Genomic DNA, 13,618 nt, shown 5'->3' on the forward strand with positions numbered 1-13,618 from the left:
AAGTTTTACTGGATCATAAAAATAATTACTATAGTTAATTAAGTAAGAATACATTTCAATATCGTTAACTGAACACAGATTTGATGCAAATTGGACTAATTATATAGTTAAAAATTTATTTAAGTGAAATCATAGCATGGCCATATCGGTCTCATATCGGTCCGCCATTACACCAGACGCATACAAACTTGATTTGACACAGGTAGTTATTGTTAAGTTTGGATACTATTATTTCTTTGAGATAAAGGGTTACACAATATATTTTTAATTTTTTGGTATTAATGTTATCTAATGTAGAGTTCTATCCCATGCTAATGTGTTTTGTATGATATAACAAGCTCTGGGAAAGGATCTAACTCTCGTGTTTGTTTGTAAGGGTTATGTTTTCCTGCACTTCTCTAGATCAATCCTGAACACACAAAATCTGTGGATCTGCACTATAACGTGGGTGTAAATGTGAACGTGAAAATTAGATTACATCACTGGGACCAACAGCTACATGAAGAGTGAACCTTTTCAATTCTAGGCTGAAAAATATCGGCCAACTCGTCCTCGATCACCTGAAATCCGCTGACTTTCAGTTTCTCCCTCCAGAAGAGCTGGATTACTTCAAATGGCTTTCATTTCAAAAAGTGCTGGAAAGGAGCAGTCAAAAGTACGGTGCTCTTCTGAGGTCGGACGGGTCAGCGAGGGACCACTTCCTTTATGGAGGCGAGGGCAGAATGGATGCGGACGTGCAGCCTGTTCTCGAAGTCGTACCCGGCGTAGTTCTCCTGCAAGCGAAGCTAGTTACCACCTGAACTCAATTTACTGACATGTTCAAGATAACAATCGCTGATGTCTTACAGTCTTACCTTGGCCTGAAGCAGCAATGATCTTCCTCTACTCAGGGTCTTAGAAAGGAAAAAAAAAAAAAATTATTGAAAAGATAAATAAATAAATAAATAAAGTATATGTTAAGAAATAGTAAAACAAAATTAAATAAATAGATTTAATAAATACAATGCCCCACAACTCTATTTTAATATAATTCCACAATATTTTATTAAAATAGTTTAAATTTTATATCCTGAACCCCTAATATCTATAACTGAAAATAATATTTATTAAAAAAGATCACAAATTAATTATTAAAAATACTGTATAAATAAATAATTGTTTATAAATTAGCAATATTTACATATACTTAAATGATATATGTTAATTATAGAATTGTATATGTTTATAATTAAGCTAAAACAAACTCATAATTAATTTAAAAATGAATTGTGTATTATATGTATGTATATAAACAGATATATATATAATATTAATCAATTATAGTTATTATGGTTTTGTTTATATAAACTAAAATGCAAACTCAGAACTTCAATTTTAAAATAATTGTGTATTGTGTGTTGTCTGTTGTCTGTATATACTTATGCAGATATATTTATAATTGTAGTTTATATTTATATATAATATAATATTTACATTTAAAAACTCATATATATGATAAAACAATTAACATAAAAAAAAATAAACTATTAGAAAATGCTAAAACTTTCACATAATTATTTAAATAATACTATACATTTAATTCATTTGTCTATTAAAAATTACAATACACTATTAAATATACTAAGAAATAAAATAATATATAATACAAACACAATTTGTAACAACATGACCTCCATTTAATGGAATAAATTTTCACTATATTTTAATAAAATTCTACATGTTTAATTGATAATATGTAAGCACCACACTTTTTGAGATGTATATGGTGTTGGTGTGATTATTGTCATTATTATTCATACTAAATGGCTCCAAAAGAAATGTTACATCATTTCTAGAGCAAAGTAATGTCTTTCTATATGTTAATCCTTGCAATGGTATTTTCAGAATAAAATGTATAATACACTTCAATGCAAATGTTTTCTAAAAAACTGTTTGTACTGAACGTAAAGAGTTGGGGAATTTTAAACAAAGTCCACTGGAAGCTGACGAATCAATATTTAAACCCAGTGCCTTTAATTTGAGAATAAAGGGATTGTGAAAGCGCTTCACCTCTGGTTTAGCCAGTAACACACAGCCCATCTCATAGCAGCAATAGGGCTGCACATAGCTGTTTGTCTGACGGCCGTATTCATCCTGCACCGCCAGCTGGAACGACTGAACAATCACACAGAATCAGTATCAAACACAGGATACAGAGGATAGAACTAAAACATTATTAATGTGCTATATTCTGCATTTTGTAGCATTTATGCTCTGAAATATGTTTTTTTAAAATGTACTATTATGCGACATTTTGCACTGTTACGGTACCTTTAAGAGAAGTATAAGTAAGTGACTTTAGTTTGCTTTATGAGACTGAACAAACCTGAACAGCGTCTTTAATATTCCCAAGACATTTATGAATGGCCCCAAGCAGCAGGTGTTTTAGGCCCAGGCTTGACTGCTCGTCCAGCCCCTGTAGCACTGAACACAGCATCAAGATCAGGGTTAACACCAGGGAACAGAGGCGCTCAGAGCGGACAGACGGGACGCCGCTCTTTACCTTGATTCATAAGCTGGAGTTTGGAGGAAGAGCAGTTTAGAAGAGCTTTCCATAAGTACAGCACCTCCACAACACCCAGAATGCACAGCTCTCGCGTAAGGGAGACTTTCCTCAGCATCTCTGCCTAGCGACACAAACAGAGCAGAGGAAAATGCATGATACATTTATTTAAAAATAATAAATAATCAGGTTTAGAAATGTAATATAGTTACATTATTAATATTATTTCTCTGTAATTCGTAGTTATGTACATATAAAATAAGACTTTTTAATCATTAAATATTTTTGTATTATGAATTCTAATCACCATAAATGTATGCATGAGATATATATATATATATATATAGATGGATAGATGGATATATTTTTAGATTTATATTTTATATATTCATTATGCGTAATTTATTATTAATAGAAAAATTACTATTTTGTATTATAAAAAAAACACATTTATATATAAAGAATTATACATTAAAATACAGATAAAAATAGTTTATACATTTATTACATTACAATAACTAGAGTTAGGAGTTAAAATCATAGAGAAAACAAACTTGAACGCAATACTTCAAGTGTCAAAAAAAATAACAAATAAATTTTACTTATTTCTTAATATGAATATAATAGAAAACGAAATAAAAATGGTATAGAAATTCCAAATTTCCATAAGCATAATTTGTATATTACAACTTCAAATTGATGTTTGTATATTATAGAAATCATGAGTTTAATTTAAAACCATAATTGCAAAGAACTGAATTATTAGGTAACTCACTCTTTTCAGTGCAAACTGCTCGATCTGATTGTTCTTGCGTTTGAAAAGCCTCTGGACATCTTGGAAAACAGCTTTGGCTCCCTCTAGATCACCAGAAGCCCCCTGACATACTTTGGGTTGAGATGTGAAAAGGTTTGATTAAAACAGATATTTTACATTTGACAGAGAGTTTGACGGAGAACAGAAGCGGACCTCCAGTGAGGTAAGCGTAGTAACACTGAGACCAGCGGGATTCGTTCTTCAGCCGCTCAAACGACCTGAAGGCGTCTTCAAAGTTCATCTCGATCATGCTGCACCAGCCTGAGAATCCACAGCACATGCAACAACAAATCACACACTGCATTAGAAATCGGCTGGGACGTTGTGCATATAGATAACTGCATACGTTTCTCTAATTCAAACAAACTGGACTAAATATTTATTAAATAAGAGTAAAACAATAAGACGACTTCAGATTTGTACCGATTTCATAGAGGCACACGTGTTGGATTTCTCTTTGGTCTGAGGCAAATTCCAGAGCATCCTGAAATGACGTCAGCGCACTGTTGATTTGGCACTGAAAAAAAAAAATAGATTAATTATGTATGGATATACATGACTAAATAGATATATATATATATATATATAAAAATCTAAACTATTTATACATTTTAATTTTTTTATTTATAATATATCAATAATTTATATGAATTCTTATTTATGCTTATGTAAAATATCGTTTATTACATGTTGTCTAATAGTTGATTACTTTTTATGATACATTTTACATGTTTATATTAGTGTTTTCTAATAATCATTATAAGCTCACATTTTAGTTTATGTACATAAACATTATAATAAAAATTGTACACATATTAAACACAATATAATAAATATTAGATATATTGCAACAACTACTGTTAATATTACTGTAATATTTCCTTATAACACTAGAACAACAATGTTAATGCGTATGAGTATGTATATAAACACATAAAACAAACAAATGAATATTGTTTAGAATATATTTATAATACATTTTGAGTAACAGTGTTAATATATATATTTTTTAAGTAATCATTTTAATAATATAATAATTTTATGTTCCTGTGCGCCAATTTAAGTCGGTACGCATGAATCATTTGTTTTTCTCTAGTGTAATGTAAATTACCGTACATTAGCCACTGTATAATTTGTATTGGAGATGACTGATATTAATGGTTGGCTCTGGATGCCTTCCATTGCATCTAACACACCCACTACATGAAGAAAGTCATTGTGGTGGTTGGCGAAGTAATTAAATATCAGTGAAGCATAAACCGCATTATTATTTCAATGACTGAATTATGCCAAACGATTATCAAGCACCAAGCTTCTGCTCTGGTTTCATGCCACTAATGTGAAATCCCTACAAACCCACCTCTAATCTCTGCACCCGTCCCCTAAAGAAGATGAAGAGAGAGGAGTTTGGGTAAACAATCGCCTTCTTCTGCAGAATGGCTTTGGCTTCCAGGAGCCCGGCTTGCGAGTCAGAGCCGTCCAGAGCAAAGAAGGGCTGCACCACGGTGTGATACCACAAAAGAGCCAAACTGAGAGAGAAAAGAATGCAAAGATCCATTAAATAACACCTTTATTAGTTGTGTTTGTTTACAGATTGCTTGTGTACAAAGTGCTATCCAACAGAAGAACAAATTTGGGAGGGTTTTGCCCCGGGCTGGATTAAGTATGCTTAAATTCATCTCTATTATTAGAGCTGCTGTGCAATCTGTCAGCCTCTGGAAATCAACTACTGAGAACAATGTGTCTAAAGTAAGCTGAAAGAGCGCTTACGAACGACGCAATTAAAATTACACTTAAAAAAATAAACAATTCACAATTAACTATATATTTACATTTTATGAAGGAAATATGAATGATGTTTGACTGTACTGAATTTGATGTAATGCTATAGTGTTCTGGATGGTTGCTCTAAGATAGATGTCACCAAATATAGCGCAAATTCCATCTTTAACATGAGTATACCTTTTTTGGGGCCATTTTAAAAGTCTAACAATCAGGGGTTAGTCTAAACCCACTTGACAGCTGGACAGTTTTGCATATGAAAAATTCCCGCTCACCACGGGATTCGAACCTACAACCTTGTGATTTAAAGTATGTAGCTCTACTGACAATCACGGGTTAGTCTAAACCCACTTGACAGCTGGACAGATTTGCATATGAAAAATTCCCGCTCACCATGGGATTCGAACCTACAACCTTGTGATTTAAAGTCTGTAGCTCTACTGACAATCAGGGGTTAGTCTAAACCCACTTGACAGCTGGACAGTTTTGCACATGAAAAATTCCCGCTCACCACGGGATTCGAACCTACAACCTTGTGATTTAAAGTATGTAGCTCTACTGACAATCAGGAGTTAGTCTAAACCCACTTGACAGCTGGACAGTTTTGCATATGAAAAATTCCCGCTCACCACGAGGTGCGAACCTACAACCTTGTGATTTAAAGTCTGTAGCTCTACTGATTGAGCTAGCTGAACAAAATTCTAATTTTTCACTTCTTTATGAGACATGTTTAATAGTTATAGATGAGTCTGTGGTAGCATTTGCTTGCACATACTCACATGACCTTTCCATCTAATGCCTTTTATCTCTAATTGTGACCTTTTAGATGCCATCAATTATGTAACCCCAGTGTGAAACCAACAGCATGTGCTCGCACACAAATTCACGTCACTGCACAGTACATCAGAAGTGAGGGATTTTCTTCTAGTGTATGAGCGCTAAACATTTCTGCAAATGCTCATAATTAAGTATACACAAATGAGAGAATCATATCAAAGGCTGGATTAACAATGCTAAGGTGCAAAAAAAAAAAAAACTTACGTTGCGAGTGGCGCCTTCATATCTTTGCTCTCGCTGGCACATGCTAAGGAGTCGAGACCTTGCTGACGGTCTCCAGGGAAGCCCAGCAGGTTGATGATCTTGAGCAGGTGTGGAGGCACCATCGAAATACACAAGTGAAAGAGCCCATAGCCGAAGCTGACCGAACCCTTCAGACGGTCCAGAACCTCTTCTGTTACCCGGCCGCCGCTCTCGCCTGAGGTGTTGTGATTGGCCTGATCGGAGGCCAGCGCCCCCTGCTGGTCGGAGGAGCGTCGGCGGCAGGCTTCCTGCAGCTGGCTGATGTCGCTGTAGCATTTGTTGTACATTTTCCAGGCCTTGCGGAGGATCCAGCCTCCTTTGATGTATGCTGAGGGGTGATAGGTCATAATAATAACATTAAATGAAAGAATGTTAGAACTTTAGAACGTAATGTTCTATAGCATGATTGAGCCATTTCATATTTTTAATGACATGCTGAATCGTTTTAGATAATCTAAATTTGTGTATACTTAAAATATAATTTTTTTTTAATTTAAGTAAAAATATATTAAATATATACACTAAATTAAAATAATATTTTCAAATACAATTATTAAATTAAAGAAATTCTATAATATACAATTAAAAAAACACAAAAATAAATCGCATGATTAAGCATTTTAAAATTTTTGTTGACCAGCTGAGTTGTTTTTAATAATCCACATTTGTGCATACTTAAAGTCATTAAAGATAATTTTAAATGAATTAAAATCTAAATTTGCTTAATATTCATTTTCAAATAAAAATATACACATTTAAGAAATTTAAATATACAATAAAAATAAAAACAAAAAAGTTAAGTAAATGCATGATTGAGTCTTTCAAAAGTTTTGGTGACAAGCTGAATCATTATAATAACCCAAATTTGTGTTTGCATTAAATAAATATATAACAATTTTTTTTCAAATGAAAACATCAAATTACAGATTATTGCATGATAAGAAGAGGAATAGTTTTTAATAATCCAATAATTTGTGTATTCCTATATTAATAAAGTAAATAAAAATAATCACATTTTTCATAACATTCATTATTATTAATATTTATAGCATTTTGATTAATATTTAACAATTTAAAATGAAAGAAATTCAATAATACAAAAAAAAAATCTAATAACAATAATAAAATAAACATATAAAATATAAAAAAATACAAATATTTCAAGTTAGTTTACACCCCCCCCCCACAACAACAAAATTACATTCAAATGACGCAAATTGTGTTCTAAGGTAAAATGTAAACATGCAGAATCCACCTGAGAGTTCCTGTTTGACGAACGACAGCACGGCGAGATAAACCTGACAGTCAGCCACGATGATCTGTCTCTGAAGACGATCCACAATCTCCACTCCTGCTCTCTGCGAGTCCATCTGCAGCCAATTTAAAAACCAAGAAGTTAATGTGAGGAATCTGGCAAACAGACTCCGTACGTCCTGTCGCCTCACACTCATGCAAACACACTCACGCTCTTCTTGATCTTGTTGCGGATGGTCTCGATGACGCCGGCGTTGTCGCTCTCGCAAAGCTTTTCAGTAGTTTTCAGATCATCGCTGGCCACCTGCATCTTCTCCTCCTCGAATGTCATCATGGCGTTCTATGATCAGACAAATATTAGGGCTGCATGATATTGGAAAACTGACTTTGTAAGCAATATACAGTATATATTGCAATATGAAAAACACAAGATTTTTTTACCAGATGAATTCAATATCTATATTAGGAAATAATTAATCATTTCAGAATGAGTGGGTGATTTTGTTGCGAAATGCATCTGCATGGAAAATAAAAATAATAAGAAAAATGTTCTTTTACTCCAAGGATTTTTTGGAAGTCTGAACCATCCTTTTAGGGCTGGACAATTTTGGAAAGTTTTTTTTTTTTTTTCAATTGTTTATGATCAATTTAATAGGGGGGGGGGGGGGACTATTTTATTGTGATTATTATTAAAATGTAAAATAAATATTGATGTATACTTGTACTGTGAAATCTTAATTCAAATATTGAATAAAAAATAAAAAAACATGAAAAGTGCCAGCTTACAACTGTAGCACTGGATTCCTTTCTATAACAATGCTTTCATAAAACATGACAAAAAATGGTAACAACATTCATGGAATTCAGATGCAAAATACAGAACAGATGGGAAACAAACGTTCCTAGCAGAGAAGACACAACGAGCCATCAATACTCAATGGCTATTATTTCTGCACAATGTAATTATATCTTCTATATTATGCCATTAGTACAATGTGTCTATTATTAGCTAAAGCTAAACCATGGCAACTACACTAGTGCTAAACAATAAGCCAGACGCCTCTGAAGGGCTTTTGGGAAAGTAACCCCTCACATTAGCGCTGACTAGCATCGGTCATGCCAAACGACATCATGCTGACATCACGACTCTCATCCTGGGGCACCGACCTTGACATAAGAAGTTGTGACGGGGTCCGTTCCTCAACTTGTGATGAGAAACCAAGGGTGCATTCGGACAGTATACTGCATACTGCACAGTTTTAACTAAACACCTCCAACTATTTCTTAATATAGAATGTAAACAGTGCTTATAAAAAACAATAAACATTCTCCTTTTGGGTTTTACATGCATAAGCACTGAAAACATACTATATACTGCAGAAATAGTGTGCTATGCACACATTACTATTATTACATTAAAGGCACTAAAATAAAAAAAATGAAAAAAGATTAATTGTAAAAATGATTTGCTATTCTCCCATAAAATACACAATTTCAATTCAGAGAAAAAATATCCTTTAAAAATAAACTTAAAAACATAAATAAATAAAAAAAAAAATATATATATATATATATATATATATATATATATATATATATATATATATATATATATATATATATATATATATATATATATATATATATATATATTTTTTTTTTTTTTTTTTTTTTAATTATTATACATTTTTAAAAGGAGTTTTTTTCCTGAAGTGAATTTTTATTTTATTCTTAATTTTATTTCATAGGAGAATAGCCATTTGTAAAAAGTTTGTTTTCAATTTTTATAGAATATTTTTCCATAAGTTCAATTGTATTTTATTGCTATTTATTTGATTGATTTTCTTTATATTTGTTTGTTTGTTTATTTATTTATAAAGAAAATACTTTATTTTCTCATATAAAGCAACAAAATAAAATAAATACCCATTAAAACAAAATTCACTTCAGGGAAATCAATATTTGATTAAATATAATAAAATAGAATATAATTTAAAAAAAACACTTGCAATTCTCCTATCAAATGAAGCAACAATAAATAAATAAATAAACAAATGTATAAATGTAACTTCTGGAAAAACAATATCCTATAAATATGTGGAATACCTTTTTAAAAAATGGCTATGCATAAAGTAAAATTTAACTTCATGGAAAAAATATCCTATAAAAATGTCTATTAAAAAATAAACTCTTGCTTTTCTCCTCTAAAGTAAACAAATAAATATCTTATAAAAATGATTTGCCATTATGAACATCTCTGTTTCGTCTTTTTCTGGTCAATATTTCACTTCCTGTCCTCTCACTTCTATTTAAAGGCTAGGATGAAAGGAGAGCAGTGCTGCAGGAAACAGGACAGCAGCTGGACTACGAATGAGAGCATTTGCTGACTGTGTAACAGAACAGATATAACAGAGATGGACTAGTAACGATGGGCTGATGTCAAACTAATTACACAAGAAAACGACCTTGGGCTGCCCCGCTGATGTTCCCACTTCAGCTATTGGTGCTGTTCTTCCCAGCATGTCACTGTTAACCAAAAGGTCACTTGCCCCAGTAAATAGAGTTCTAAGGGCTAATGGTAAAAGTAGCTTGGTGGCTGAAGTTGTGGGCAACTATGGGTATAGATTCAAACCTTAAATAGAGTTTCATGAACTGCTGAGGCACTTTCAGTTCTCTAGAAAGCTGTTCTTGTGTCAAATGTACTGGAAGTACTAGCTATCATTTAACAGAGTTTACATACCAAGAAGCTGACGAAACTGGCACCGAAGCTCATCAGCGGACTGTGGGTCCTGCAGACAGAACAGGGAATCATGGGATACAAGTTTAGGAAAAAACTAACTTATATTCCAGAAAAAAAAAAGAAAAATTCAGAGATGTAAATATTTTTTTTAAGCTGTTAGCTGAAGGCAAAAAAAAATTACCTTAATATTTAATGAATATATAAATAAATATTATCAAATTAATAATTATATATTATAATTTAGTGTTATAATACATCGTTAGATATTTAATATATACATAAAATATTTAAAATGAAAATGAATCTAAAAATTGAATACATCTTTGTGTAAGTTATGTAACTCTGTTCAACTTCACACCTGCTCATGAGATTATATTTTGCATTAAACAATTAATTACTGACAAATAAAGACAAAGCACTAAGTGATTAATGGCAAAAAGAATTATTTTGGGCTGGAGTATCCCTTTAAGTAGCAATTTCCTCAGGTATATAAATCCTCAGGTTTCACGTATGAATTTGTAACTCTTTGTCTCTTCAGTTTAGTGCAATACATTTGTTTTAAAGGAAAAAATATATAATTTTAATTACTGTTATTCATCTGTCCTTTCCACTGGATCTTCCAGGTGACTCTTTTATTTCTCTCTCTCTAATCTCGTATAATGCACAATATAATCTCTGTGTGTTTCTATAATGATTATTGTGCACAGTTTGCACCCTTGCCTAAGGCACCATGGACCAGGCAAACAGCCATTCATCTGTTTACCTGTCATTATACTCATCTGTTGTCTATGGTCTCACGAGAAGGTTATTCAAGGTCAGAAGAATTAGGAACAATTCCCATTATTTCTGCTGCGAGACCAATCAAATATGTTGGATGAACTATTTTACATCATACAATTAACGTAACATGATGTTTAAACGTATCGAAACTCAGTATCCAACCTAAAATCACCATTTTGGCATGTTCCACAATATACAGTAATCACCTCATTGAAATAAGCGGTTTTAAATATTTACCAGCGTTATTTCACAATCATTGAGTAATTGCAGTTTTATTCATATTTTGTGTGCATCTTTATATTTTCCCATTTTTATTTTCGCTAGTTTTAGTAATTTTTTTGCGTTTAAAAATATATATTTATATCATTTTTGTTAATTTTTAATTCAGTTTTAGCTTCTTTTTTTTGTAAATATTGAAACTGAAACTTAAGTTTTCTTTTATTTTATTCGAGTTAATGTTTAAGTAGCGTTTTTTATTGGTTTTTACTTTGATTTACTGATTAAAGGATTAGTTCACTTCCAGAATTAAAACTTCCTTATGATTTACTCACCCCCATGTCATTTAAGATGTTCACGACTTTCCGTCTTGAGGAAAACATTCCAGGATTTTTCTCCATATAGTGGACTTCAGTGGTGCTCAACGGATTGAAGGTTCAAAAAGCAGTTTTAGTGCAGCTTCAAAGGGCTCGACATGATCCCAGTGGGGAATAAGGGTCTTATCTAGCAAAGTGCTTTGTCATTTAAAAAAAAAAAAAAAAGTGGAATCACATTGGAAAGGTTGTGTACCCACAGTCAGCTCTTCATCTGTGTTCTTCGGTTCATAAAGGTAGGGTAGGGGGAAAACTTATTTTCTCCTCTAACTTCAAAATTTTCCAACATTGTTGTTTTAGCTTTTTTAGAAAAGGGCATTTGAATTTCCACGTTCGCTTTGTAAACGCTTGGTCTGTATTTCCATGCATGACCTTTGCAACGTGACTACTTAATTCATGAAGTCGATCTAGTGCCAGATAAGCATTTGTGGTTAAAAAGTATATACATTATATAAATTATCACACAATTTAGCTTGATAAGACCATTATTCCTCGGCTGGGATCGTGTAGAGCCCTTTGAAGGGACCTTCAGCCCATCGGCCCCCAGTGAAGTCCAGTATATGGAGAAATAAAGACATGAACATCTTGGATGACATGGGGGTGAGAAAATGATCAGGAAATTCTTATTTTGGAAGTGAACTAATCCTTGAATTCAACCAGCTTTTAACAGTCACGTTACATTCAACCCTGTTACCTTATTTAAGGTCAGAGTATATTATCAAAAACATAATAGTTATTATATGCTACTGCTAGTCACTCTGCAAACTAACATTTTGTCCCGAAATAGCTAGATCAATCAGTTACTTATTCTGACACTTATATATATATTTACCATTAATATACAATTATATATTACATGCCATATATATATATATATATATATGGCTTCCGTTTATGCGAAAAAAAGAAAGAAAAAAAAAGAAGCCAATTTTATATTATAGCTACAAAATTTTAAAATCCTAGATGCGCGTGAATGTTACCGGTATCTCCGGAAGAGCTCGTCGCTTTCTCTGAAGCCATTGTTGAGCAGCATATTGATGCCCTGAAACGCCAGCTCGGCGTCATCTATCTGCTCGGCTTTCTCTTCAACCTGCTGCTGTGATGAATCCGGGCCTGCCATCCTCTCGGTTTACTCTTTTAAAAGGCCAAAAAAACTCGTTCTTCTGTAAATAAACCGCAGAGAAACAGTCGGGTTGTTCAGCGCTGAATACACAACCGTCGGCGCGGCGCCGTGCAAAGTCAAATGATCTTTCCCTTACCGATGGCCAGCTGCAGATCACTGGTGAAAACTGTCTGGAGAGTTTCGATCCCTTCCGTGTCCGATCTGCGGTGCTAAGATGTTTTCAGATCCGCAATCGTCCCCTCCATCAGGCTGCCGTGAGCTGTGAAATATCAGCTGGCTGCTCATATATCAGCAGCATCGCGCGTTACGCAATATTAAAGACAGAAACGGAGCAGTGGCGTTATCGTCCCTTATCCGCTTCTCATTCACTCTAGTGAGGTGTTATAGGTGACAGAGCCGATTCTGCTTTCAAACTGAAGCTTGACAGCTTCCTCTTGACTGTAACACGCCCTGTGCCTCCAACCAGGAAGCGACTTTCACATTAACCCTTGAAGCTTCTCTGGTCTCAGCAGTAGGGATTTGAATTCATCATGAGTCGAATCTTATGAATCGATTCTCAAATAGATTCGTTCATTGATTGGTTCGCTATGGCAGTCAGTGGCGAAGCGAGTACCGCTTGAACAAGGTACTCTATGATGGATTAGTTGACGACGACGTAAGTGCATTCTGGTTGGTTGTTTCCAGGGTCCCATAGAGGCTACTTTTGAATTTGGGAGTTATCTCTCTCTGTCGCCTACTGTTTAAGATACATATTCGGAAACAGTGGTTTTACTCGGATTTAAAAAAAATTAATCTGATTAGTGGAATGGTTTGTTGATCAAGAGCAAACGAGTTCCGAGTTGCCTATATGTTTTTTGATGCTTCTAATTTGAAAATGTATTGTAATTTTATATATTATTTATTTATTTATCTT

At 33.3% G+C, this 13,618-nt stretch overlaps 1 protein-coding gene across 1 annotated transcript; it reads right to left on the reverse strand.

Annotated features, from left to right (window-relative positions):
• Nucleotides 1–13,202, reverse strand: LOC113075837 (tetratricopeptide repeat protein 39C-like). The gene is made up of 15 exons (XM_026248499.1): nt 12,842–13,202; nt 12,563–12,745; nt 10,213–10,261; nt 7,684–7,812; nt 7,474–7,588; nt 6,180–6,546; nt 4,717–4,885; nt 3,780–3,873; nt 3,510–3,617; nt 3,318–3,427; nt 2,543–2,666; nt 2,366–2,463; nt 2,050–2,154; nt 855–893; nt 1–773 (listed from the first exon to the last, which is right to left on the reverse strand). The coding sequence occupies exons 2-15, from the start codon at nt 12,700–12,702 to the stop codon at nt 684–686; spliced, it is 1,737 nt and encodes a 578-aa protein (XP_026104284.1). The 5' UTR covers nt 12,703–12,745; nt 12,842–13,202; the 3' UTR covers nt 1–683.
• Between the last annotated feature and the right edge of the window lie 416 nt (nt 13,203–13,618).

This window comes from Carassius auratus, unplaced genomic scaffold (assembly GCF_003368295.1).
Source record: "Carassius auratus strain Wakin unplaced genomic scaffold, ASM336829v1 scaf_tig00017722, whole genome shotgun sequence".
NCBI lineage: Eukaryota > Metazoa > Chordata > Actinopteri > Cypriniformes > Cyprinidae > Carassius > Carassius auratus.

Excerpts from the sequence above, each read along its gene's own strand:
- LOC113075837 (XM_026248499.1), bottom strand. The coding sequence starts at position 12,702 with ATGGCAGGCCCGGATTCATCACAGCAGCAGGTTGAAGAGAAAGCCGAG. Across the intron at positions 4,886-6,179 it reads ATGAAGGCGCCACTCGCAAC|TTTGGCTCTTTTGTGGTATC; the intron begins GTAAGTTTTTTT and ends TTTCTCTCTCAG. Across the intron at positions 3,618-3,779 it reads CGTGTGCCTCTATGAAATCG|GCTGGTGCAGCATGATCGAG; the intron begins GTACAAATCTGA and ends GTGGATTCTCAG.